Here is a 27,892-nt window from a genome sequence, read left to right as displayed (position 1 = left end):
AAAGAATTTATTTAAAATGTAAAATGAAACATATCTATGGCTCGGATTTTGCTATTTAATGTAAAGGACACCATTTTAATATGACCTTATACATAATGGGACTTGAACATCCACAAATTTTGGTATCCATGGGGAATCTTGGAACCAAGCCCCATTGGATATCAAGGACCCACTGTAATGCTTTAACATTTTGTAAACATATGATTGCATGTCAATTCCAGCAAGACAGTAAAGATTCTTTAGATGTACTGTCATTTTTGTGAGATATCTAGAAAACTGTCTCTTAAACAATTCACTGTTTTTCTTTCAAAAATGATTACGCTAAATAATGGTTTAAATCTTTTTGAAAAATCAGTGGAACAGAACTTTATTCCTCCCCTCCTGCAGCTCTCAGTACCACATGAAACTTGCTTCCAGAGAATTCCAGGGTTTTAAGGTGCAGTAGAGATGGGGAACAGCCCCCCGTTCTATTGATAGATGCAGTTGCCTCAGCAGATGTATCCCCATTGGATCTTGGCCAAAAGAATCATAAAATTATTTCCTGACCCTCTATGACACTTTCACCATTCCTTTTCAACAACCATATGTTCCCCTGAATTACTTCAGGTTTAAAATAACAGTTTTTCATTTCAATCTGTGACAGATATAACATCTGTAGTGGGTAAAAATATTATAGTAGTATGACTACCTCAAACAATCAATCTTCATAAAAGATGCACAGACACAAACAATCATTTCATACAATGTTCACTTTTAAAAATAAATATAAATGTTTACAGACCCATTAAAATAACTCCAGTTTTAATGTTCACATAAGAGGAAAGACATTTTTTTTAAAGGTTAACATGATTTTATATGGAGAAGTGCAATCAAAATATAGGAGTTTTTGGCATGTGCTTTTTGTGGTTCTATGTTCTTTACAGGGTGCTTTGGTGGAGCTGTCACTATGGTTTCTTTGCCATTGCCTTGTTCCTGCCACCTGGATATAATCAGGATGTGACTCCTATCACTTCATTACTCTACTAGTGAGGATCACATTAAACTATAAGCTGGCAGAAACAGACATAAACCATCATTAAGATATCCCCTAAGTTCAATAGAAAAGTCAGCATGGTCTGATGGCTTAAGCATTGGACTTTAGCTCTGGAAACACACTGGGTGACCTTGGGTGAGTCACACACTCAGACCCAGAAAACCTCATGATAGATTCACCTTAGGATTACCACAAGTTGGAAATGAATCACAGAACAACTCACAGCTCTATATACTGATGGCTGCATTAGTCAATGAATATTTTAAATGAGCAGCAAAGATGCAAAAGTACCAAGAACTCGAACATTCTTAAATGTGTACTTTGGATGTTTCTAAGATCCAAGAGAAATGAGGGAACAACCTCCTCCTCCCCAGTGCAGCCCACAAAGCCAGATCTGGGAGGCAGAAAAACCCTTCTAGACACAGTTTTCAGCCAGTGTAGTAGGTCAAAGGAAGGGGTGGGAACAGAGAGAAGTTCTGCTGTGATTTAGCACACTCATAGATACACACACAGATCTTTAAACAATCAAACAGGTGCATAGACAAGCTTACCCAGAATCCGGGGGGGGGGGGGGGGGGGTTTGCAGTTAATCACTAAAACCACATTTTTATTAGTGACTGATATTAAAATTTTAAAGCATCGCAACCCCCTGGACTCCAAGCTGTGTCTTTGATTGACATAAAAGCAGCTGAAGGGGGAAGCCAAAATATTTTCCTCTAATATTTGTTCTTGTAGTAACTATATATAAATAGACACACTGGCCCATGTTATGACTAGTTTTAATAATTTGAGAAAATGAATAACTCATTATGGAAAGTACTGCTATATTTACTTGGAAAATGGAATCATTTTTTGTGTGTGTGTGTCCCATCTTTTGTGATAAGTTGAGACTTTAGGACCAATGTGAAAGTTATGTTTGTTATGTGCATGCAAGAGTTTATTATATCAAGCACTGCAAAGCATGAAGAGACATTGTGCATATGTAAGCATACGGTGGACATCCAGCTTCACAGGCAGCATGCCAGTAAATACCAGTTGCTGGGATGGGACCATATTTAAGTGACAGAGACCATGCTTTGCATGCATGAAGTCTCTGGATTAATCCCTGGCATCTCCAATTAAAAGGATCAGGTAGCAGGGAATGGCAGACCTCTTTGCTCACAGGGCTGCTGCCAATTACAAAAGATAATTCTGGGTAGAGGGACACATAGTCTGACCTGGTAGGAGGCAGTTGCCTAAAAGCAGAAGAGTGGTTCTTACAGCATGCCTTTGGATTTCCAGAGAATGTTCTAAGCAAAAAACCTAAACACTTCTTTGCCATATTTATTCCATATTTCTGCACCTAAATTTTCCCTCTTCCAGTTCGTATATTTGTTTCCCACAATTCGCATTTTCATGGTATAAATACTGCTGGCTCTTTCTTATACAGTGTTTTGTCACTTATCGTGGGGGTTAGGTTCCAGGAGCACCCGCAATAAGTGAAAATCCACGAAGTAGGGATGCTATATATTTATACATTATTTTAGTAGTTATACACTATTTTAAGTCTTTATCAACCAATCGCATGTTGATAAATCGCCTCCTTCTCCTCCCGTTGCCACCTGGGCTCCTTTTCTCTCCTTTCTGCTTCTTCTTCCTCCCTTCTTTAGGCTGTAAATTGTAATTTTTTATTATGTATAATAGTATTTTAGAGTTTATTGAAAAACCGCGAAACTGCAAATCTGCAAAAAAGCAAACTGCAAAGTAGTGAGGGAACACTGTATTTCAAATACAGCAGTCTCGCTTATCCAACATAAATGGGCCGGCAGAACATTGGATAAGCAAAAATATTGGATAATAAGGAGGGATTAAGGAAAATCCTATTAAACATCAAAATTACATTATGATATTACAAATTAAGCACCAAAACATCATGCTTTACAACAAATCCACAGAAAAAGCAGTTCAATACATGGCAAAGTTATGTAGTAATTACTGTGTTTACGAATTTAGCACCAAAACATCGCAATATATTGAAAACACTGACTTCAAAAACACTGACTACTAAAAGGCAGTCTCCGTTGGATAATACAGAACATTGGATAAACGAAGGTTGGATAAGCAAGACTCTACTGTACTTTTAAAGGGTTTGTTTTGTGGCTCTTTTCCAATCCACCATCCTTCTATTGTAGCACTGTTCCCTCAACCCCCCTTCCCCCCCCCCCCACCCCTTAGTTAGGAACAGGATACGTAATGAAAAATGGAGAACGACACCGTTTTCACTTAGCTGTGAACAAAATTAAAGAACCCAATAAGATGGAAGAGAAGGTTGAAAAGAAGGTACAAGCAAAATGAAAGTGAAGGGAGAAAAAGGCTATGGAAGAAAGTTGGGAACTGGCAGTCTCAACATGAAAGATCTTGCCAACTGACTAACATCATCAAGGAATTAACAACAAGGGGAGGAAAAGATGCCCTCATTATGTGTATTAGAGACCTGTTGTTTGGATTTTAAAACATATCACACTAATTGCAGAAATGAAGGATCTCTTGAAAACAGAAGAAATGAAAGAGTTTGGGCAGTTAAATTATAACAAATGTTCCAGTATTTTGCATATTGCACAATTTGTTTGCAATAATTTGATTCACTTACTCTTAAAGAAATCTAAATAAGTAAATTGACTTATTTGTAATTCAAAATTATCTGATAGTTAGCTGTTCCTACTGCTTCAAGCACCCAAAGCATGCCTGCATCTTATACTGAAGGAGAAAGATTGAAAGTATCCCAAAAGAAAAAGCAAATAGCCCTTCTTTCATAAGGCAAAGTGTATATGAATTGTATATAGCTCTTTCTTCAGAAATAGAAGGCTTAATTGTTCCTGCCTTGAAAGACGAAAGATAGAGGCTCCATTCAAATACCATATCTCTGGTCTTCAAGCCACAGTTCCAAGATTAGGAATGCAGTATCAGGATGGAGTCACCAAGGGTGAGGCAGGTAGTTATAGCTTTAGCAATTTATTACTGAGTAGTTGCCAGATAAACACGTAAGCACATACTTGTATAGTGTGAGTACAACATATTCTTTCATAACCACTTAAGAAAATATCTTCAATGGAAAAGTTGGAATAATATGGAAAACAGCTGTGGTTTATACAGGACATGGTGCTTACTTTATTACTGTGGCGGAAGAATAGCAAACTTTAAGGCTACTTATTCAGTGTCAAAGAGCATTAGGACTAGGTAAAGAAGACAACAGCAACAGTCAAACATTTTCCATATTTAGCTGACATACTCTGGTTTTGTATAATATCGGACTTATTTGTCTATGAATATACACAACGTGAGCCAAGTTAAATGTTGCACAGCAAGCAGGGAAATCTTGAAATTCACCCTCTACAAATACCCAGCATTAATTATTACTGTGCAAGCCACTTGAATAATAAAAATTCTCTGCATACGAACCTGCAGAATTGATAGAGCAATCCTAGCTGGGGCTGGAAAATACCGTATAGCATAGAAAACTTCTCCAATTTGTTGCTTTTATGTTTTAACACCCATACTTCTGAAGAAAAGGGGAAATGAACTATGTGAACCGCAGGATGCCTTGTTTGAGGGGGCCTGATGGACCATTAATGGGATGAAGCAACTTTGGATTCAAGTGATCCAAGGTTATCTCTTAACCATTCTGAAACAGAATGTTGTTTTAGTGCATTTGAGCTTGCAGACACAGGCAGTAAGGCACTTCCCACCTCATCAATGAATCAGGGAGTTAGTATTGCGTTCATATCCTCATTTTTTAGAAGTGCATGAAGCCAGAAAGCTTGATTGTAGCATACAACAGCAGCTTGATGACTCCAACATTGTGTTGGGCAAATGACTACATACTTTTAACTGCTAGAGCTATTACTAATATTATAATTTTAGTGGGAAACTTTTAACTCTTAAAAAGGCCAAGTTAAGATTAAATAATGATATCTTCCAGAGTCCTTAAGGCTCAAACTATAAAACCTAGTTTAGAACAAGTCTGGTTTGGCTTTCATTCATTTTTAAAAACATATGGTCAGTTGAATATATGTTACATTTCTTCACTCTTTTGCTTTTATCTTACTTGTAAAGGGAACAGAAACAGCTGATGAATGGGTAGAAATGTTGTATTGTCCTGTTTTAAGAGCAAAGTATAGTATCTGTCAGTATTTCTGTCAACGCAATGCTGAAAAGTTGTCCTCTTATGTATCATAACACTTAGAGTTCAAGTAACATGCAACCACAGATATGCACCCTCCTTAAATTAAACAGCACATAGGGGTTATATTGCTCTTGCTTCAGTAGTTTTGCAGCATGCAATAAATCATTAGGGACCCTAATGGTTCATTTTTAACAAGTAAAAAATGTCAGACACTTTGAGTGTTACTTTAATTTTTATGGCTGAAAGTGAACAGAGATCAAAGTAACTCTTTCTTTTCTTCTTCTTTTCCTTTTTTTTTTTTTTTATAAAGGAGCCTAATCGATATAGCCAGACAAGCCTGGGCTGCTACAGAGTTCAGCCATATGTTTAAAAACAAGGTCTGGAGTCTAAGGAGGGGAAAATGCTAAACAACTTCATGTTTCCAAATGTTTCTCTTGACTAGAGCGACACTTAAAAAAGAAACCCTCCTGGTAACATTATATGTTGCTACTGTTCTTTCAGAATTGCCCTGCAAACCGCTCAGAAACACAACTGATACTTTCTTGATGAAATACATAAACAGATAAATAAATTACACAGGTCGAGGACAAGTTTAACATCTGGTAGCCAGCTCAAGCCTGTTGAGCAAGTCAAAGACACTCTGTCCCAGGAAAGATTGATCTGCAGCTGCTGATTTCTAAGTTGAAGGAAGAGACTACATTTACACACTTTCAGCTTTCTTATAAAGACAATCTTACTCTCTAACCTGCAAAAAAGGTGTCAAGCTACTGTCTGAGTCAAGTTTTTTTTCTTTTAAACACGAAGTGCTACTAATTGTTAATCTGATTATCACAATCTTGCAGTTCAGTTTTATTACTTTTAAAATTTTCAAATGTATTGTACTGCTCTATATTATAGAGTTATAAGGGTAGTGATGATGACAGTGGTGGTGATGATTTCAAAAATAGCTTTGGCAAGTCTCAGATGTATCTGCCAAAGCAGAAAAAAGTTCTGTCCAAATGGCACCAAGTTCACAAAGCTGTTATGCTGGCAGTTCTATAATCCAAGCATCTGGCCAACACAAGGCAGGCATAATAGGTAAAAAAAGAAGCCAGAAGTTCAAGTGTGGGGCTGGGAATTGATGATCTCTGATTCAGCTGCTGAGGTTTGAGAAAGTCAAGCTATGCTACAGTAATAAACACTTATACTGTGCCATATACAAAAATAGCAGTGCATGTTTGAAAGTATTTATCCTATTTGCAACACATCTTTACTTTTAGAATGAATAATCAGCACTGGCTTACCACGCACAAAGACTACTTTGAAAACATACAGATGTTTTCTATGAACTTTAGACTCATATACCATGGGCCCTTGGTATCTGCTGAGGACCTCCCATGGATACAAAAATCCATGGATATTCAAATACAATTATACACAACGGCATCGTAAAATAGCATACCATGTATAAAATGGCAAAATCAAGATTTGGTTTTTAGATTTTTATTTGAAGAGGAGGAATATGTTCAAGAGAAATCAGAAAGGTGACATGCTGATATCCTTTAAATATCTAAAAGTTGATCACAGAGATAAGGGTTCAAGTTTTTCTCTGTTGACCCAGAGGGTAAGAAAAAGTTCAAGGGTTTTAATTTACAGGAAGGTAGATTTCTCACTGAATATTAGAGGGAACTTCTTGATTGTAAGAACAATTAATCAATGGAGCCAATTACCTTGAAACGTAGTGGCATCCCCTTCAAATAAAAGGTTACAACTGGACATGATAGCTGTGGGACCCCTTCCAACTCTCATTCTATGACTAGTTTACATTTCCAGATGGCTGGTGCACGTGGAAAATTACCCAAACTGATTTGGAAGCATGAGTTTCTTTTGGTTCTGTATATATTACTGTATAAGTGAACCTCATGTATAAGTCAAGGGCAGGTTTTGGAGTCCAAATTATGGATTTTATTATGAGCTGTGGATACGTTGAGGGTCATTCCACAGAGAGGGGAAATCAACAGCCACACCTCAGAGGGATATCCATTTTCCTGCCCAGTGTTTCAAAAAGGCCTTTTATGACTTTACCCAAAAAAGGTGTGGCTCCTTTTTACAAAAAAGTTAATGTACAGTATTAACTCTTGTCGAAAAAGGAACCATCCCTTTCTCTGAACAGAGTAACTAAAGGGAAGAGCACAGTCTGTTCTGGAAGAACCTAAAAGAAACAGCAACTTCCTCTACTTTCTCAGTGCTCAACTGAGGAGCACCAAAGATTAAAGCTGCATTTTTCCACTCAGCATTCAGAAAGTCCAGAAACGGCGCAGCAATGGAGAGACAGTGCTTCTTTTAGGTTCTCCTGGGATGGATTATGGTCTTGCATTCTGCCACTGCACTTACGAGAAGTGAACAGGCCCTTTTTTGATAAGTGGATAAATCAACCCAGATTTTTTGGGGTCGGTTTTCTGACTAAATTTTTTAGAACCAGGTATCAAACTACTAAAGCTCTCTTTGCCATTTGGGTGTGCTACTCTTAAAAATGCAAGAGAGCTAGTAAAATTATGTAACCATCATTACATCATCTTCAACATCACCAGTAACAATTACCAAAGGCAAACTCAATGCACTGATCAATTTGAGAGATTCTCTTTCATCAGAAAATTGCATTTTTGCCTGTATAATTTGCATTTTCACCTGTATCGTTTTCCACTGAAAATCTAGGTGAATCTGGCACCTGTCCACACTCCCTTGACTGGCAATACTTTAACATCCTATCTGGATGTTCCCTGAGAACAAGAAAGCATAAGCTTTGCTGTCCACATAACCATTAATTCCCATGGAAGAATTTCTCCATCTGGAGACACATATGGTATCATTAATCTTCTCTTCCTCCATATATACTTTATTATTTCTTGGGGTCCGAATGTCAATTGTCAAAGTTAGTCATATAACTTCAACTGACTTGATGTCTCTGAAAAAAAATCTGAAGCGTTTTGACAAAGCTATTGTTTGCACACCAGTTTCAATGTTTTAATTAGTCATTAATTCTCTGATTCAGAATTTAGGCCATCTTTTTCTCATCCCCACGTTTTCTAAAACCTCTCTCCCCGCTGCTTCTCAAAGAGTGAGCAAACTCAAGAAAAAACAAGATCAAATGCCCAATTCTGCTAGACTTCATCTTGATGTTCTCTGCCTCACTATAATCTCTCTTCTTGCTACCTTTGCCCACCTCCCCCACCCTCGGTTTCTATGACACATGCTCTGAGTTCAGACCTTCTCTGCTACTTTCAAGATAGTCCCACAATACTGTATTCTGATCCTCTGTTGTTTCTTCAATACCTCCCTTTCCCCATTCATTACAACCATAAAATCCAAGACCCACTTCTTTTTATCTTTTTCATGCCTTAAACACAATATTTCTGTCGATTATTCCAAAATGTACTAGAATAACACCACTTCAACCCAATCCTATAGTTATAACTCCAGGTGAGACTGTAAGGCCACTTTTTGTTTGCTGGCTAATCCATTTTGATTAATTGTTTTCAACCTGATATGTCTGTCTCTTTGTCTGCCTGATTCTTTCTCTTTGTTTCTCTTATGTTTCACCCAAAATGAGACCCAAGATGTCAACTGGGTTACACTCTTATCTGTAGTTGAGGGGGTCTGGTTACTTATTGAGCAGAACTTTAAGTAATCTCTGTGGCTCAGTGTGCCTTGGTAGCAGCAACTTTGGCTCAGTGTTGTTATTAAGTTTACATTTTTGTGTGTGCTAAAAAAGGTAAAGGTAAAGGTTTCCCCTGACGTTAAGTCCAGTTGTGTCCGACTCTGGGGATTGGTGCTCATCTCCATTTCTAAGCTGAAGAGCCGGCGTTGTCCGTAGACACCTCCAAGGTCATGTGGCCAGCATGAACTGCATGGAACGCCGTTTGTGTGTGCTAATAATTCATAAATACTAAAATGCTAATGATTACATTTCTATTTACACTTTTAAGGCAGTCTTAACAGACCACGCAAATAGAATTTGAGCTCCCACAAATATTTGGAATTTTGGAGCAGCCAGGATTATAGCATAAGGAAGGTTGAACCTGTATAGGCCTTCATCTTTTCTAGTAAGCTTCTGTTTAATAAGTCCATTTCCTTGCTGTCTGGCATAGATTTCTTCTTGATAGCCTTAAGAGGCAAGGGGAGTCCACATTCAGCCTTAAAAATCCATGGGGTGTGAATGATAAGAGAAAGCATTCTCTAAAAATTGACCAACTAACTCAGTGTTTCTCAAACTGTGCTCCTCCAGGTGTTTTGGACTTCAGCTCCAAGAAATCTCAGCCAGCATACCAGCTGTTAGGAATTGTGGGAACTGAAGTCCAAAACCTCTGGAAGAGAACAGTATGAGAAACTCTTGGGCTAACTGATATCATTTTCCTAAAATTATGTATCATGGTACTACTTGAGGGATATAAATATTTTAACAAATTATTTGTCTTCAGCATTTGTTCCATCATTTTATACAATATAGGGATCAGGAGCCATCTTACCTCATAACCAAACTGCAGCTCATCAGAGGTCAGCATGATTATATCATCATCAATTGCCAACACTGCTTCGGTTTCAATCTCATCATAGGGGAAGAAGCGGTTACTCAGTTTGTTTTCTGTGGTCCGTACAACTTTTAATGGAACTCGAACTTTGGGCCAAACAGTTTCTGTGAAGAATCACAAGATCAGAAACATTTCACTTACACTTGTGCAATGTCTCAATGGCAGTTTTATTTTTTCATTTCTCTAAATCAAGTACTTGCGTGAAAAAATGGGGAAATCCAGAGAAAATTCAAAAGAACTTTCCAAAGAGATATGACGCTTTCCAACATTGAGACACAAAAAGCGAAACACTATTATTGTTTAATAGAATAAATAGAAACCCAACACAACATTAGAAGGAACAAAAAGAGAATTCTGCATATAAGTATTACTTTAAAAATATGGGGAGACAGAAGGCAACTGGTAGCAATTAAATTTATTCTGGACAGGCAAAACGTGGAAAGAAAATTTGCTAATTTAAATAAAGAAATTAAAAATATGGTGAATATAACTACACTGATGACAGAGATCTCTAGATAAGCTAAAATAGCCATTCTTTTGCAGTAGAAAAGCTGAAATGTTATGCCACCTAACAGATTTCAGTGTCAGTGTCTTTGGGTGAATTGTCTGGAACACCTAGGAAGCAGTGTGAACTCTGATCAGGCCGATAAAGAGAAACCTAGTTTTTTGGTTTTTTTAAAAAAAGGTAAATAAAAATTATTCTCACCTATGTTCCCAGAACTGAGAACTAGAACTAAGTTAAGAGAAACACATTCAATAGCTGCTTGCATACAGAAAGCAGAGATAATTGCTTTATTATGAATTTATGCAAAATGCATGATTGGAAAGGTTTGATTTAAAACTTAAGATTATATGGCTGTATCCATTTTTAAGAGAAACTTGTGGGACATCCTACTTATTTCTTCAAATTTATACCAAATCTGGATGATATTTTGGGACGGTCCTACTCAGATATAAGCTATGTGGGATATGCAACATCAATTGACAGGGCACATGACCAATTTCCTGAAAACTGGCTTGACATGCAAAAAGTTGGAGGACGTGCTCAGGAAGATTTTCTTTATAATATAGACTATGTGGGCACAGGTGAAATCCACTTTAGAGGAGACCTAATATGGTGCCAAATACATTAATCAAAACAATGTTATTAACAGAACAATAAAAATCAACAAAATCAGCAAGATCAAGCATCAGGAGATTATTAAAAACGCACACACAGCAGGATTCATTTTTGATATGCTTAACACACAAATTACAAATATGTTTAATACAAATTTCAGTGAGAGATTTCAAGGTTTCCGACAGACATCAGAGAATGAGCATTCATCCTGATCTGTTCCAAATATTTAGGAATGTTAAAACCAATTCAATGCTAAACTCCCATATTTATGAACAATATCAAACACCTATTTTCATTCCCTCTCATTCATATAGCTATAGACATTAAGCCTATTTATTGGATTAATTTGACATGCTTGTGTTTGCTTTTTTCTTTATTTTTTATTATAATATATGTTTATTCTTAACAGTCTCTTTTAAATGTCCTTCCATACCTCTTTACTTCTACTTTATCATTATTCAGTACTTTCTATTCCTTTCTCATTTGCTTGAAATCATTAAATGGTTATAGGTGCTAATCTAGATAATGGACAGAAGATGTTGATGGGGATGAAACAATGGGTTGGATCCCCTCCCACCTATGTAATCTTATGATTTTGTATGTTAGATTTTTTTCATTACAGATCAGAAAAGAATGAGCTTTGAAGATAAGGCCCATAGTACTATACTTTTTATAAAAGCAAATACAATTATTAGAAGCATTTGAAAGAATATTAGCCACTATGTACAGGTTAGTAATCTTATCTGAATCCAATAAAGGTTGACAAAGATAAGATGACTTAAATTTTGATACTATTTTAAACATGAAGAATGTGAAAAATTAAGGCAATCACATTCCTTTATGAATAATAAATACTAATAAAAGGAAGATTTTCCTTATGTTCAATAAAAACAGCAGCCATATAATTTGCCTATATCCTTAAAAGTATAGTAGGAAGAACAGATCAACACAAATGAAAGTAAATTGCAGCTTTTTAAAGTCTTTGAGAACATGGAACAATATTATTTTACATATGCTAACACGCATGAACATGAGAATATGAAAAACCTCAGACTCTGCAAACATCTACTCACAGCTTACCAAGACTCATACACAAAGGAGATGTGTCTTATGTGCACATGAATAATCCTTTAAAAATCCTGACAGAAACAGCATAGTTGGATGTCCAAATTCACTTAGGGAGAGTCTGATTTTATAGTTAGTGCTGAACAGTCCTAAAGAGCATATAAAATTCTGTACACTTCAGATGCTGGCATCCAAACATAATACCGGAGACAGCTTCCTTAGGAAAACTGTACCCTTTTCCAAACCACACTAAACAACTATGAAAGGCAGTTTACTTTGGAAAGCTTTTAAGCAAGGCAGAATTGGCTATGGTGACCAAAAGAACCAAAACATACAGAGTGAACGGATTTGGAAATATAATCACTTCAGTTTCCTACACCAAGGTGGCCCCTGAAAAACTACAAAAGTGCTTGAAACTATTATTAGTAGAACAATGAGTGGGGTCTTAGTGGTAGGAACATGCTTTGCAAATTAAACATAATGCTCACATTATTTCTTATGTGCCTTAAATGTGGGTTGAACTTATGGAAATCTATTATAGGGATTTGTTGGCATTTTTTTTACAAGTGGTTTGCGACTGCTTTCTTCTAAGGCTTGACCTGTCCAATATCACTCAGTGGGCTTCCATTGCTGAGCAGGGACTTGAATTCTGGTCTCCTGAAGTCCTAACCTAACATTGAAATACTAACACTATGATGGCTACTACTCCCAGGAAGGTACAGAGAAGGAGGAGAAGCAACATAAGCAAACGGAAATAATTGGATTGGATAAAGATCTGCATCCAGTACTGCATAGTGTTGCACGTTCCGTTAAGATCACATCCACCAATGCCTTGAAGGCAACTTAAAAAACAAATAATATCTTGTCAATGCTGTACAGAACTGAGGGTGACAGGGAATGGACTCCCTTTTGAATCCCACCACTGCCACCAAATTAATATGTAAAGATCTGATGTGGCAGGGAATGGAATCCCTTTTGAATCCCTCCGCTTGCCACCAATATGTACAGAGGTGAGGTGTCTGACAGGAATGTGTGACAGAGATGGAATCCCTCTGATCCTACACACACACACAGATACCACCAATTAATAAAGATGTTTTGTGAGAGATGATGTTAATTCATTATTTGTTTGACTATCTTCTTCGCTGCCACCAATGGAGGAGACGTCAGGCAGATGGCACTGGTTCTTTTAAGCTTTCTCTATTTGCTCCACTCCAGATGTTGTTGTTACTTAACTTAATATAAGTGTATGACAGAGGCTTACTTAGAATAAAATCAAAATAAGTTTATTGCAGGTACAGAGCTTGATGGTTTCATATAACTTGTTAAAGGCACTTCGCTTAATGGTTACAAACGGATATGAGGTGGTCAAACTTTCAAAATATTTCTTTCTCTGGATTACATTAAACCCTGATCCTCCTGGATCCCCTGGGATTAATTTTCCCTAATCCACAGGCTCTATAAATGACCCTAAACAAGTCACCTAACTTGCCTAGTCTGGTCCAACTTAGATCTGACTCAAATCCTTCTATTTGAGCCAACCTGATTCTCCTCACAAGAATCAGATCCTCCACTGTGACTAGAAAATCACAGACTGCCTGGGTTTTTAAAACATTCCCCCTTTTCCTTTCCAAACGGCGGTTGGCTCCGCCCCTGTTGCTATGGTAACCTGCCTTAAGATGGCTACCTTCCCCCATACATCATCAACTCAAATACTCACCATTTTAAACTTTAGCCAAACCTGACTGTTTAAACAAAATCCAATAAACATGTCATCTATAAACAAAAATATAATTATACACTTCTTTACAAATGCCAACACCAAAGAGCAGGAATATAGCAGGAATAAAATGTGTTACATTTTCAAGACATTGCTTAAATACACTGAGGTATAATTCCCTACTAAGGTTTAATTCTTCAGTAAGGTATACCTATAGAGGCAGTAATTCCTAGCCGTCAAAGACAATACAGGTTGAGCATCCCTTATCTGGAATTCCAAAATCCAAAATACTCCAAAATCCAACTGTCCACATGAATGTCTAGTGTCCCATCTCCTAGATAATTCATTATGCATGTACTGTTAGCTTTCCACATTGACTGAAATCAGGTGCACAAGACCCTTATGAAAGTGAATAACTATGAATAACAAAGTTGCTATATTATTATTATTTATCTGTGAGAAACCTGTCTCTAGGAATATGCAGGTCTTCCAGCATGATTATATGGTTAACTTCCATTGGAAACTGACCATATAATTGCACCAGAGGACATAGAGATTCCTAGAGAAGGGTTCTTTCTGAAAATTTCTAGTCTTCCAGATAAAGTTAATGAATGATCAAATCTACAAAACTTAAAACCACAAAAATGTGGCGACAATTATATATCCAAGTACACATATTCCAACGTTCGAAGAAATCACGCATTTCCAATAAGGAATAGTCAAGTTGTACTTAGGAATTGAAAAATCTAACTTTATGAAAACCTGAATCTACTCTGCATAATTTTCTTGAATGTTCAGTGTAAGAAAGGAGAATTGTAATAGCATTCTGCTTCCACAAATATTCTTAGTAGCAGACATTTAGACCACAATATTTACTCTAGTAAATGCAGACCAAGTGAAAAATGCCAGTTTCTCCTATAACATTTCAAGGCTTCTAACAAAACTATTTTTAAAAAATAATATCCCATATCCAAAGTCATACGAATTCAATTGAGCTACAGCTGAGTTAGTTTTTCTTATGCTCTAAATAGGTTTCAAATAATTGTAAATGTCCTATTTAGATATATACCACCACTAATCTTCATTCACTCTTTGAGATTTACAAGTTGCTTTAAAATGCTTACGAATTTCTCAGCAAATGACCATATTGTTCACCACAATACAAATATGATCTGTGCTGAAATAACCCATTGACATCAGCTACATGGGTTGCCTATGCATACCGACCAAGCAAAAATGACCCTGTAAACATTGAGTTGCTGCATTGAAAATGATTGTTTGTCCTCTCTTTTGTATTGCACATAATAATATCTGAAGAACTTGAAAATAATGTGTTAACTCTTATTCTGATGGTTGAGAGGAGTGGGGTGAAAAGTGGCTGCATATGAGCTGCTGTTTTTGGACCACAATTAGCCATACTCAGGACTGCATTAAGAGAAGAAAACCATAGTTAATAGTAAGAAAAAGAGCACATGTGCCTATACAAACTGATTGTTTTAAGGGTGCCTTGTAAGCTTGACAGACTAACCCAGTCAACCAACTAGGTTATATTCCACAGAAAGATAAGCGGCCTCAATGTCAATTAAATGTAAAACCATGGACAATACTGAGAAAGGGAATAGAAAGAGAAGTAGTTAGGAGTAGGCTTTCACAAGGCTTTGTTATATTTCATTGTTTGAAATGTTAGTGTGTGCCATCTAGAGTCTATTTTGGTGTGGAAAGGAGGGAAGGAATAAATATAATTGAATAAATGAATAACCTAGACTACCAGTTGCAAATCAAGCATTTTCTGAAGCCAATATTTGTTAAATACTAGGCCCATAATCCAAGGTAGCAAAATATCAAATTAACTTTCATATTGTTCTCCTTCCCAAACAAGGCAGTTAGGTTTAGAAAAAGGGTCAATCTGTTTGTAAGGAGAAAATGCTGAAGTTTTACAATACACTTAATATTCATGTTTATATTCATTATCATATCATGATCAAAGGCAATCTCTCATGGTCAAATATGATTGTCTCTCAAAGGTAGAGTCTTGACAGTGGGTCCGTAAGTGACCATAGAGACCTATTCTGAATCTACATAGTCTTTCGCAATAAGGACATAGATTTCCAGATAGAAGGCAGTCCCGAAAAGGGTTTGCTTGATGTGCCTTGTTTCTTTGTATTATTATGTTTTAAAATAAAACTGAAAAGATGAACTGCAGAAAATTTATTTACTTACTTTATTTTTCTCTGGTCTTTCTCCTAATATAGGGACTCAAGGCAACTGAAATAGTTAAGTGGCTATAAATATTTTGAAAGAGCTTTAATCATATATTTAACATTTTTGCTTCTTTTCATTTATTTTTATAAGCTGCATAATATTTTTACTATGATACTGAGTTACAAATTGAGCAGTGGTAATATGCAAAGAGAAGAGTCTATTTATGAAGTTATTATGGGTCCAGCAATGAAAAAGTGAGATGGTGATGAAAGGGATAAGCTAAGTGACTGTACATCTGTCACAGATAAAGCCAAATAGCAATAGCAAAGTTCAATTTTCTGGTTATTTCATGTCATGAAGAGTAAATTTACCTTATATGTTCTCATTTCAGCTGCCATCCTCACATTCCGAAAAAACAACTTGTTCACATAACAAAATCTACACCTGACTCTGTTCAAAGACTGAAATGTGTTCTTTATATAACAATGTCCAGGAGATTCTACATTTGATATTCACACAGGTTAAGGGTCTTAGATTTACTATAACCAATTAAAAGAGAATACTCATAAAAGTGCAGATACTACCATAAGGTAATAAACTAGACCTTATCGCTGACAGCGGTGTACATTACTAACTTCAAACTCATTCCTTGTCCTAATCCATCAGAAACTTCCTGGCTTTAATAGGCTATAAATGGCAGAAGCTTTGAAGTCCAAGGATTAGGAACCGTAATAGACAGACTGAACGAAAGACTTAGTGAAGTCAAATTCTGCTGTCCTGCTAAAGAGCTAGGTGGAACAAACTGTATGCATTTGAATTAAAACAAATTAAATTAAGCCCCTCAATAGCAGACCAGGAGATTCCACAAGCTATCCAAGTGTTAAAAATACATGTATGGAGAGGGTAGCTAGCGGTCACATACAAAAGTTATTAAAATGTATACCTATTAGAAAGTTAAGCTAGATAAATGTCTCAGTAAGGAAATAAACTTATGACCTTTGGGGCCAATTATTTTTCACATCAATGACTTAAGATATTTTTAATAGTATATGAACCAAGAAGGGTTATACTACAAACTATTATAATGAACAGAGTTGTTGAATAATACTTAACAATATGGTTTCATCCAAATCTCGGAATTTTAAAGAATGAGCAAACAATGTCGACTGTATTTGAAAGACAGCAAGACGATACTTCAAGTTAAGACCTCTCAATGTACAGTTCATTTATATATTGTATGAATTTGTTTCAATTGCTTCCGTTTCTTAATTTGCTTTTTATAGAAAGATCTCTCAGAACCTCAAAACAATAAATTAGAAACAACAAATAAGTTGCTAATAGTTTGCCTTAGATTAATAAAGTTGGAAGGGACCACAAGGTCCATCCAGTCCGACCCCCTGCCATGTAGGAACGTACAAATCAGAGCATTCCCATCAGCAGTCTCCGTTTAAAAAACCTCAAGAGGAAGAGACTCCACCACGCTCCGAGGCAGCATATTCCACTGTCAAACCGCTCTTATTGTGAGGACATTCCTCCCAATATTCAAGTGGAATCCCTCTTCCTGCAGATTGAATCCACTGTTCTATGTCCTAGCCTTTAGAGTAGCAGAAAACCCTGCTCCATCTATACTCTATGACTGTAACGTAACAAGGAATAACTTCAATAGTTTTCAGTATTGTATAACTAAAAGAGTAAATCCTTTTTTTCTTGTTAGTGAGGAGTGAGCTCTCATTATGAGAAGAAAGATTGTGTGTTCCTGACAGTGCAGGATGAGGGGGGGGGGGGGCCTTTCTCTCAGTCCTACCATCTTTTGCAGATAAGTTTGGTGAGAACACAGGAGAGAAAGAAGGTCTTCCCTGTGGCTGCCCCTTCGCTGTGAGACACTCTTCATGAAAGTCCAATTGGCATACTTCCTGTTTTCTTTCTGCTCACAAGTGAAGACCTTTTTGTTCAAGGTTTAAATTATATAACAGTAGTATATATTAAGAGATTTGCTATATTTGAAACATCTTTAATTAGTAATTATGTTTATATTTGTTTTAGCTATTTACCTATAGTTTTGATCATATTGTTATAGAATTCCTTTGAACTTCTGTAAATTATGATTGCACTTAATCTTGTTATAAACTTCTGTAAGGTGTCTTGAATCCTGTCCCGGGAGAAAGGCAGGATATAAGTGCAATCAATTCCATCAATCAATCACCCTTAAGAGATGAGGATCTGGCAGAGATATTGTCAACTCAAGGTCATGAATGTGAAAAGACACGCCCTGCTAAACCAACTCTTTGAGAAACTGGTTCTTTATTCTGATACTTCTTAGGCTATCTAAAGTAGGCACCAGGCAATTACGACGGGCCAATACATATTTTGATGCCCCAAATGTTAGCCCTGTATCTCGAGATATCTGACTTGTTGATTCCAAAAATGGCACCAGTTTCCCCTATCACCTCTAGTTTTTGAGATACCGAATATATGCCATCTACCAGTCTTATTCTACTTGCCAGTCTAGGAAAGTAAAGCTAATGTGGTTTATCAATGCAATTGTCTGAATCAGTGCCCCAGATAACCTCAGGAATAAGCGTAAAAAACAAGACATTAAGATTTTTTTTCCCTGTGTTATTCCCCGCCCCTCCAATGACTATGGGGACATTGTATTCATTCCCATTGGGTAAAATTGTTTCTTTATTTCCTAGAAACTTTCTAGGGATTAGCAACTAACAGTTCAAGTACTGATAATGGTCCAGGGACCTCCATTTCAAACAGGAATGCTTTGAAGAAAATTGAAATTGAAATAACAGTTTTAGAACAGTATTACTCATATTTGCGGAGGATGGATTCTTGGACTTTGCATGGATATGGGAAACCATGCAACAATGAACCCTGCTGAAATAAATAACAAGCCCTATTGAAATGAAGGACCTCTGGCCCAAGAATACCAGAGAGTCATGCTGGGGACTCAGAAAACACTAAGAGGGGATTTATGTTATTGTACATGGATAAATGAAAACGCAGATGTCAGTCCCATGGATACAAGGGCTGTACTGCATTTTGCAATGTACCTTAGTGTTCTGGATCGGACAGGACGGGGATACGGAATGGTGGTGATTCCATTATGTATTGTTTCTATTATTATACTTAGATGTATTTAGTACAGTAGAGTCTCACTTATCCAACATAAACGGGCTGGCAGAATGCTGGATAAGTGAATATGCTGGATAATAAGGAGAGATTAAGGAGAAGCCTATTAAACACCAAATTAGGTTATGATTTTACAAATTAAGTACCAAAACATCATGTTATACAACAAATTCGACAGAAAAGGTAGTTCAATATGCAGTAACGCTACGTAGTAGTTACTGTATTTACAAATTTAGCACCAAAATATCACAATGTATTGAAAACATTGACTACAAAAATGCGTTGGATAATCCAGAATGTCGGATAAGCGAATGTTGGATAAATGAGACTCTACTGTACAACAGACCAGCTGCTTGTAACATTCAGGTGAGTTTTTTAAAGTAATTAAAAATATCTAATTTAGCTACTTTTGAATAACAAAGTTAATTTTAAAATTTTAACTATAACAGTAAGTATGTTCCTTTTAATACAATGTTTCAAGCTTTGAAAATGCTATGCATACCCTTCAACCACACAAGTGGTTTCCAGAGCAATGTACAATGGCAGAGCATAAAAAAACAACAAAATAGAATAAAACATATATCCAAAACTATGACAGATAAAAAATGAACCACCAGATAACAGATCACAGTCAGTTAAATGCACAGCGACATGTAAGCAATTTAACCTGATGCTCAGAGAACATTCTTCATGGGTACATTCCAGAATTTAAAAACAACAAACAACAGCTAAAATACAAAAACCGCACAATAGGTATTCCCCTCCCATGGTGGCTTAAGAGACTAAATACTTCAAATGCATATATCTAAAATGACATCACTTCAGCACCCATCAACCCCACTCTTGGACCCACATGGCCACTGGTAAGGCTTTGGGCAGTTCTCCTGCAAAACATTTGGAGGCCTGACCCTTGCCCTAAGGGATTAAAAAGTAAGCACTATCACTTTGAACTGAGTCCAGAAATAGTAGATCAGGAGCCAGTGAAGCTGTTACAAACACTGACAAAAGGCAATGCTAAAAGTCACATAAAACCATAGGGTAGTCTTCTCACCCCACCTCACATCAGCCCTCAAAGAGCCCTGGAAACAATATCATAGCATGGAGAGAAGACAGAGGAGAGAACCTGCTGCAGATCTTCCATGGAGGGTTCAGCTGCCACTTCCTCTTGAAATCCAAGAATTCATTTCACTAATAGTCTTTCCCTCACCCTGATGGGAGATTAAAAGTAGAGGGAAGGCACCCAGCCCTAACAGTGTTTCCACTTCTATAATGGTCATTTGGACAACCATGGTGCTTTATATCTAAGCCAACACGTATCCATTGCTGTTGATGTATTTTTTAAAATAAAAAATGCTTTTAATTTTATACATTTAAAATATTGAATCATATATGTTTTTACTATAACCATACAGAAATTTTGTTATTATAAAGTGGCATATAAATACTTTAGTTGATGATTATGATGATAAAAATATATCTGGATTCAGATAATCTTGTAGCAATCATAGTGAATGGAGTTCCCTGGCAGTCACTTGCTAAAGAACGTGATTTTCACAATGTTTATTAAGACTATGAAAGTATTATAAAAGTATCACATGTAGTGGCCAATAATGTCTGCAATAGTAGTTCAGAAAAGCTTTCTTTAAGAGTGCCCTCAACTACTGCCTCTTCTGAAATGGTGTAATATATAACATTGTGATGACCCATGGGCCTTGTAGTCCTGCTCAGGACATTGTAATTCCTGATGAAGATGAAAACTTGGGTTTTTTACCTTCCCAGTCTGAACTGGATTTCTCTCAGCCAGATCTTTCCCAGGCAGATCTGGGAACCTTGCACCTGCAAGAAAGTTGTCTCCCAGAAGTATGTCAAACAAGCCCAGAGCCTACTTCTCCCGTATTCTTGCGCCGGGAGTTTTGTAAACAACAGAGAAGTTTGGATTCAGCTTCGCGCAGGAGTGCAAGGATTGCAGCTAAGAATGTGGCCAATTAAGACTGCTTCTCGTGAGAATCTTTGGGGAGTCTCACATCTGGTCTCAGAGTTAGCTTTCGGTTCTGATTCCCAGAGAACTGCTTCGGCGGGAAAGCTAGACTCTATTTAGGTGTTTTACCCGCGTAGTAACTTCGCGGAGTCAATTCGTCAGCCTACGGAGCGGGTCGTGTCTGGACAGCGCGCTCCGATTCAAGCCTCGCTCTCGCTCAAGCCTTGCCTTGCTATCCAGCCTTCGCCTTGCTTCCCAGCCTTTGTTTACCTACGGACTTTGCCTTGTTTCCCAGGACCAATCCTTGCCTTGTACCACGGATTTTACCAAGTTATTCCACGGACCTTGTTCTTGTTCCTAGTTACCTTGTTCCACGTTCAAGCCTTGTTTCAAGTATCAAGTTATTTCCTAGCCTCGCTCAAGTTTCATGGACTAAAGGACCTTGTCATCTCCCCTCACTTTGCTTGGCAAAGTGAGTGTTTCGGTTATTGGATTACAACTTTGGACCTTAATATTTCTTATTGGACATTGCTTTCTTGGACTAATTCTGACCTTTCCTGAAAGGTCTAATTCTGGACTATTTTCTACACTTGTTTTTATTAACTTTATATATTCCTTCAATAAAGATATTAGATAGATTCTGGCCTCTGTGTATGGTTATTGGTGCTCTGCAGCCTGGGTCTTGACAGTTTGACTCCGCCACCCTAAGCACCAATTAACCTCGGCCAGAATGTCTACCGGAGTTGTACCTGGGCCGAGCGGCCAGCCGATTACCTACACCATCGACAAGGAGGAGGTGGACCGAATCCGTGATAAGCTCAATGCACAGGATGGAGAAATAAGGGGTTTGAAGGAACGCGGAATTCGTCTTCCGGCCATGGCGTTGCCAACCAAGTTTACTGGAGAAGCTTCTAAGGTTCATGTCTTCCGTCGCCAATGTCAAGCTTATCTAGAGGCCCGTGCTGCCGAGTTTCCCCAAGAAGACATCAAAGTGGCATGGGTTTACAGTCTTCTAGACGGGCCAGCGGCCAGCTGGGCGACGGCACTGTACGACCAAGCCTCTCCACACCTAAGATCAGCGCAACGCTTCTTGGACCACCTCAAGGAGACTTGGGGAATCGAGGACAATTTGGAGGCAGCCGGTCACAAACTCCGTCGCCTTTTCCAAGGAGACAGACCTATGTCTCAGTATATAGCCGAGTTCCGAGTGCTGGCCCACAACACCGGCTGGAACGATGTAGCCCTCAGGGGACAATTCCGGGAGGGTCTCCACATTGAAATGCTGGAAGAAATCTCCAAGGTGGATCCTCCCCAGACCCTCGAGGCACTCATTGATCAATGTTTACGGGCTGAAGTCATGATTGCCAACAGGAAACAGTGGGTTCGAGGCCAGGGCGGTAGAGCCGGGGCAAAACCCCCCGCTCCCGCCAGCGTTCAGCCACGTCCGGTCTGGAGACCCCCACCGCCAACCCCATACCCCAGAGGGAGCGAGGAGGTGCCGATGCAGTTGGGCAATGTGCGTCCCAGACTAGATGCCGCCGAGAAGGCCCGTCGTCAACGCTTAAACCTCTGCTGGTACTGCGGGAACGGGGGCCACTTCGCCAGAGAGTGCCCAGCCAAAGGGAAGCCTGCCGCCCGTCTTGCGGCGGCGTCCTCCACGGAGACGAAGACGTCTGAGCCGACTGGCACACAGCCGGCGGGGGAAGCCAACGACCGGGTGTAGAGAGGCTCGCCAACCCGGTCAAAAAATCCATCCAAGAGCCGCCAACCGGGGTCCTGTTCCTTCTCGTGGTCACATTATGGTCAGCAAAAAGGGGACCCGTCATGATCCACGCCATGATAGACTCTGGAGCTACCAACAATTTCATCGATAGAGAGTATGCCGACTCTCTGGGATTACAATATCATGATTTCAAGAATGCCCGTGTGGTGCAAGCCATAGACGGCCGCCCCCTCAAGACGGGCCCCGTAAGTCAGTGGTCGGAACCCACCAGGATGTGGATAAGGGAACATATGGAAGAGATTTCCTTCTTTGTTACCGAGGTTCCTCATTTCCCTGTGATTTTGGGAATTCCATGGCTGACTCTCCACGACCCTAACATCTCCTGGTCCAACAGAGAACTGCAGTTTGCTTCACCGTACTGCCAAAACCATTGCCTCGTAGCCAAGGTATGCCACGCCACGGACACCGAGCCCATCATCACCTTGCCAAAGAAGTACTCCGAGTATTGGGATGTATTCAATGAGAAAGAAGCCGAAAAATTACCCCCACATAGACCTTATGACTGTGCCATTGACTTGGTGGAGGGGGCCCCGATCCCGCGAGGGCATCTCTACTCCCTGACTGAACCAGAGCAAGAAGCTCTCAGGGAATTCCTAGAGACAAACCTTCGCAAGGGATTCATCAGACCCTCTCAATCCCCAGCCGCCTCCCCAGTGATGTTTGTGAAGAAGAAGTCAGGGGAACTACGCTTGGTGGTGGACTACAGAGCATTGAACAATATCACCAAGCGGAACAGCTATCCCCTGCCCTTAATCTCGGATCTATTGGATCGGCTTCGAGGAGCCAAGGTTTACACCAAGCTGGATCTTCGGGGGGCTTACAACTTAGTTCGCATCAGGGAAGGGGACGAGTGGAAGACCGCCTTCCAGACCAAATTCGGATTATTCGAGTCCCGAGTTATGAATTTCGGTTTATGCGGAGCCCCCGCAACGTTCCAGCATTTTGTCAACGACATTTTTCAGGACTATCTAGACAGGTTCTTGATAATCTACCTGGACGATTTTTTGGTGTTTTCTAGATCACAATCAGAACATGAGAACCACGTCAAAATGGTGTTACAACGATTGCGGGATCATGGACTTTATGCCAAGCTGGAAAAATGCGCCTTTGATCTACAAGAGGTAGATTTCCTTGGTTACCGCATCTCGCCTCTAGGGCTTTCCATGGATCCAGCCAAGGTTTCAGCAGTATTGGAATGGCGGGCGCCAACTAACAAGAAAGAGGTGCAGCGTTTCTTGGGGTTCGCGAACTATTACCGCAAGTTCATTCCAGATTTTGCCCGCTGGTCCGACCCCATCACTAGCTGCATCCGTGGAAAGCAGCCTTTCCGCTGGACTGATCAAGCAGAGAAAGGGTTCCAGCAACTAAAGAAACTATTCACCTCCCAGCCAATTCTACAGCACCCAAATCCTGGAACCCCTTTTGTGGTGCAGGCGGACGCCTCTGATGTGGCAATTGGGGCTGTACTCTTACAACCGGTGGGAGATCACCTCCATCCCTGTGCCTTTTATTCTCGTCAACTAACCACACCAGAGAGGAATTACACCATTTGGGAAAAAGAACTACTGGCCATAAAGGCAGCCTTTGAAACTTGGAGACATTGGCTAGAAGGGGCCAAATTTCCCATTGAAGTCCACACTGATCATCGTAATCTAGAACATCTAAGAACTGCCCGCAAACTAAATCAGAGGCAGCAACGTTGGGCTTTATTCTTTGAACGTTTCAACTTCCAGATCCATTATGTGACCCCAGCCCAAACCAAGCAAGCAGACGCCCTGTCCCGTAAACCGGAATACGCTGCAGGACGCAAGGAGACCTTTGAATCCCAACTGCTACAACCCGAGAACTTTGCCACGCTCACGGTGGGGAACACCAAATCCATTCCCATTGGTTCAACTTCCCCTACTCCAGGACCCATCTGTGCTCAAGAAATCAGGGCTAGTCAGCAAGCAGATGCCTGGGCGCAGGACCAACTTCGCCAAGGTCTGCACTTTCCCTTTTCGCTTAAAGATGGGCTGCTCTGCTATAGAAATCATGTTTATATCCCACCCGGACCGGGCAGGGAAAAAGCGCTTCGTCTGTGTCATGACTGCAAACCAGCAGGACACTTCGGACTATTTAAAACTATGCATTTGATCCTAAGGGATTTTTGGTGGCCCAAGATCCGCAAGGATGTGGAAAAATATGTCAACACCTGCCCAGTATGCCAGCGCTCCAAGATACGAAGGGAGAAGCCCTCAGGGCTTTTACACCCCCTTCCTACCCCATCTCGCCCATGGGAAATAATTTCCGCGGATTTCATCACTGACCTACCACCTTCCTGTGGATTCACCACGATTTTGGTGGTGGTGGACCTTTTCACCAAGTTAGCCCATTTCATTCCCTGTGAAGGCCTCCCCACGGCCAAAGAAACTGCGGATCTATTTCTTCAACATGTTTTCAGACTACATGGATTGCCCAAGAGTTTAGTCACAGACCGTGGATCTCAATTCACCTCTCGTTTTTGGAAGGCACTACAAAAACTATTGGGCATAGACTCTCGCTTATCTTCAGCTCATCATCCCCAAACAGATGGGCAAACGGAGCGCACCAATGCCACTTTGGAGCAGTATCTTCGCTGTTATGTAAACTACCAACAGGACAATTGGGCTTCTCTGTTACCACTGTCTGAGTTTGCCTACAACAATGGAGTTCAAGCTTCTACAAAAGAAACGCCGTTCTTTGCAAACTACGGCTTCCATCCACGTTTCTTTCCCCCTGTCATTGAAACTTCAGAAGTTCCCGCAGCAGAGGATTGGCTGCAGGAACTCACAGCGGTGCAACAACTTTTGCTCCAGCAACTGGACCAAGCCAAGGAGGACTATAAACGCCACGCTGACAAACATCGCCAGCCGGGCCCCGAAATCAAGGTAGGAGATCGGGTTTTTCTGTCCACTCGCTTCCTGCCCTCCCACCGCCCCTGCCGGAAGTTAGATGCCCGTTTCATTGGCCCCTATCCAGTGGTGGCGCAACTTAACCCCGTGACTTTCAAACTCCAACTTCCGCGTTCAATGCGCATTCACCCAGTGTTTCACCGTTCCCTGCTCCTTCCGGCGGATGGTGTGCGACCTGATACAGACCAACCGGCCCCCCCTCCTGTTTTGATGAATGGGGAGGAGGAGTTCGAGGTTGAGGACATTTTGGATTCTCGCTTTCACCGCCGCCGCCTACAATATCTCATTGACTGGGTGGGTTTTGGCCCTGAGGAACGCTCCTGGGAAGACGCCTCCACAGTCCATGCTCCTGATCTAACCCGTCGCTTTCATCAGACCTATCCCACCAAACCACGACCTCGCGCCTCGGGGAGAGGGCCCCAGTTTGGGAGGGGCCTTGAGGAGGGGGATAGTGTGATGACCCATGGGCCTTGTAGTCCTGCTCAGGACATTGTAATTCCTGATGAAGATGAAAACTTGGGTTTTTTACCTTCCCAGTCTGAACTGGATTTCTCTCAGCCAGATCTTTCCCAGGCAGATCTGGGAACCTTGCACCTGCAAGAAAGTTGTCTCCCAGAAGTATGTCAAACAAGCCCAGAGCCTACTTCTCCCGTATTCTTGCGCCGGGAGTTTTGTAAACAACAGAGAAGTTTGGATTCAGCTTCGCGCAGGAGTGCAAGGATTGCAGCTAAGAATGTGGCCAATTAAGACTGCTTCTCGTGAGAATCTTTGGGGAGTCTCACATCTGGTCTCAGAGTTAGCTTTCGGTTCTGATTCCCAGAGAACTGCTTCGGCGGGAAAGCTAGACTCTATTTAGGTGTTTTACCCGCGTAGTAACTTCGCGGAGTCAATTCGTCAGCCTACGGAGCGGGTCGTGTCTGGACAGCGCGCTCCGATTCAAGCCTCGCTCTCGCTCAAGCCTTGCCTTGCTATCCAGCCTTCGCCTTGCTTCCCAGCCTTTGTTTACCTACGGACTTTGCCTTGTTTCCCAGGACCAATCCTTGCCTTGTACCACGGATTTTACCAAGTTATTCCACGGACCTTGTTCTTGTTCCTAGTTACCTTGTTCCACGTTCAAGCCTTGTTTCAAGTATCAAGTTATTTCCTAGCCTCGCTCAAGTTTCATGGACTAAAGGACCTTGTCATCTCCCCTCACTTTGCTTGGCAAAGTGAGTGTTTCGGTTATTGGATTACAACTTTGGACCTTAATATTTCTTATTGGACATTGCTTTCTTGGACTAATTCTGACCTTTCCTGAAAGGTCTAATTCTGGACTATTTTCTACACTTGTTTTTATTAACTTTATATATTCCTTCAATAAAGATATTAGATAGATTCTGGCCTCTGTGTATGGTTATTGGTGCTCTGCAGCCTGGGTCTTGACAAACATGATGAATGTAGCCTTTTATTCTCTTTTGGCTAGATATAATAAGCCAAGAAGGGCAAGCATAACTTCATCTTTATTATAACTGCAGTTAACCACATAAGACTGGGTTGCAGATTATTTTGGATAAATTTTCCACCTGTGCTGCACAATTTGTACCATTCTGGTTGTACCATGCAGGCATGAATTACCTTTTCCCTGAAATGTCTTAGCCCAGCATGGTGCAGTGGTTTGAGCATTGGACTAGGGCTTTGGAGATCAGGGTTAGGAGCCCTGCTCAGTCATGAACACCCCTGAGAGACCTTGGGAAGTCACATTCTCTCAGCCTTAAAGGAAGGCAAAGGCATACCCCATCTGAACAAGTCTTTCCAAGAAAACCCTATAACAGGGCCTCAATTGGTTGGAAATGTCTTGAAGGCACATAACAACAACAGAATTATATGTCACAGTCAGCCTTCTTTACATCATTATGTAAGTCATGCTTTGGATAATTTCTAAAGAGATCACTAGATTCAGTAATTCATTTTCTCCCTAGTTTGGTGGCATATATTCTCAGTAGATAGTAATCAGTAACCTTTCTAATCCCAGCCAACAAAAGGGAGATGATACATGTCAAGAAATCATGTTACATTCTAAAATATCTCCATACATTTGAAACACTTACTCTACAATCAAATAAAACTGCATGCAAACTATAAAGGTCCTTAGATTTCACATTCTGATGGTGTGTTATCTATCATTTATTTTTAGAGTAGTCAGTTCAAACT

General features: G+C 39.8%; 1 protein-coding gene across 1 annotated transcript in view; it reads right to left on the bottom strand.

The window, feature by feature from the left end:
• Positions 1-27,892, bottom strand: part of ext2 (exostosin glycosyltransferase 2) — a 98,355-nt gene that overhangs the window by 16,010 nt on the left and 54,453 nt on the right. The window contains exon 9 of the mRNA XM_003214625.4: positions 9,701-9,867. Within this exon, the coding sequence (XP_003214673.1) occupies positions 9,701-9,867 (167 nt within the window). The remainder of the gene's footprint in view (positions 1-9,700; positions 9,868-27,892) is intronic.

Source organism: Anolis carolinensis, chromosome 1, assembly GCF_035594765.1.
Source record: "Anolis carolinensis isolate JA03-04 chromosome 1, rAnoCar3.1.pri, whole genome shotgun sequence".
In the NCBI taxonomy this organism is placed as follows: domain Eukaryota; kingdom Metazoa; phylum Chordata; class Lepidosauria; order Squamata; family Dactyloidae; genus Anolis; species Anolis carolinensis.
The sequence above is the reverse complement of the archived record's forward strand: the minus strand, read 5'-3'. Positions and strand labels throughout refer to the sequence as shown.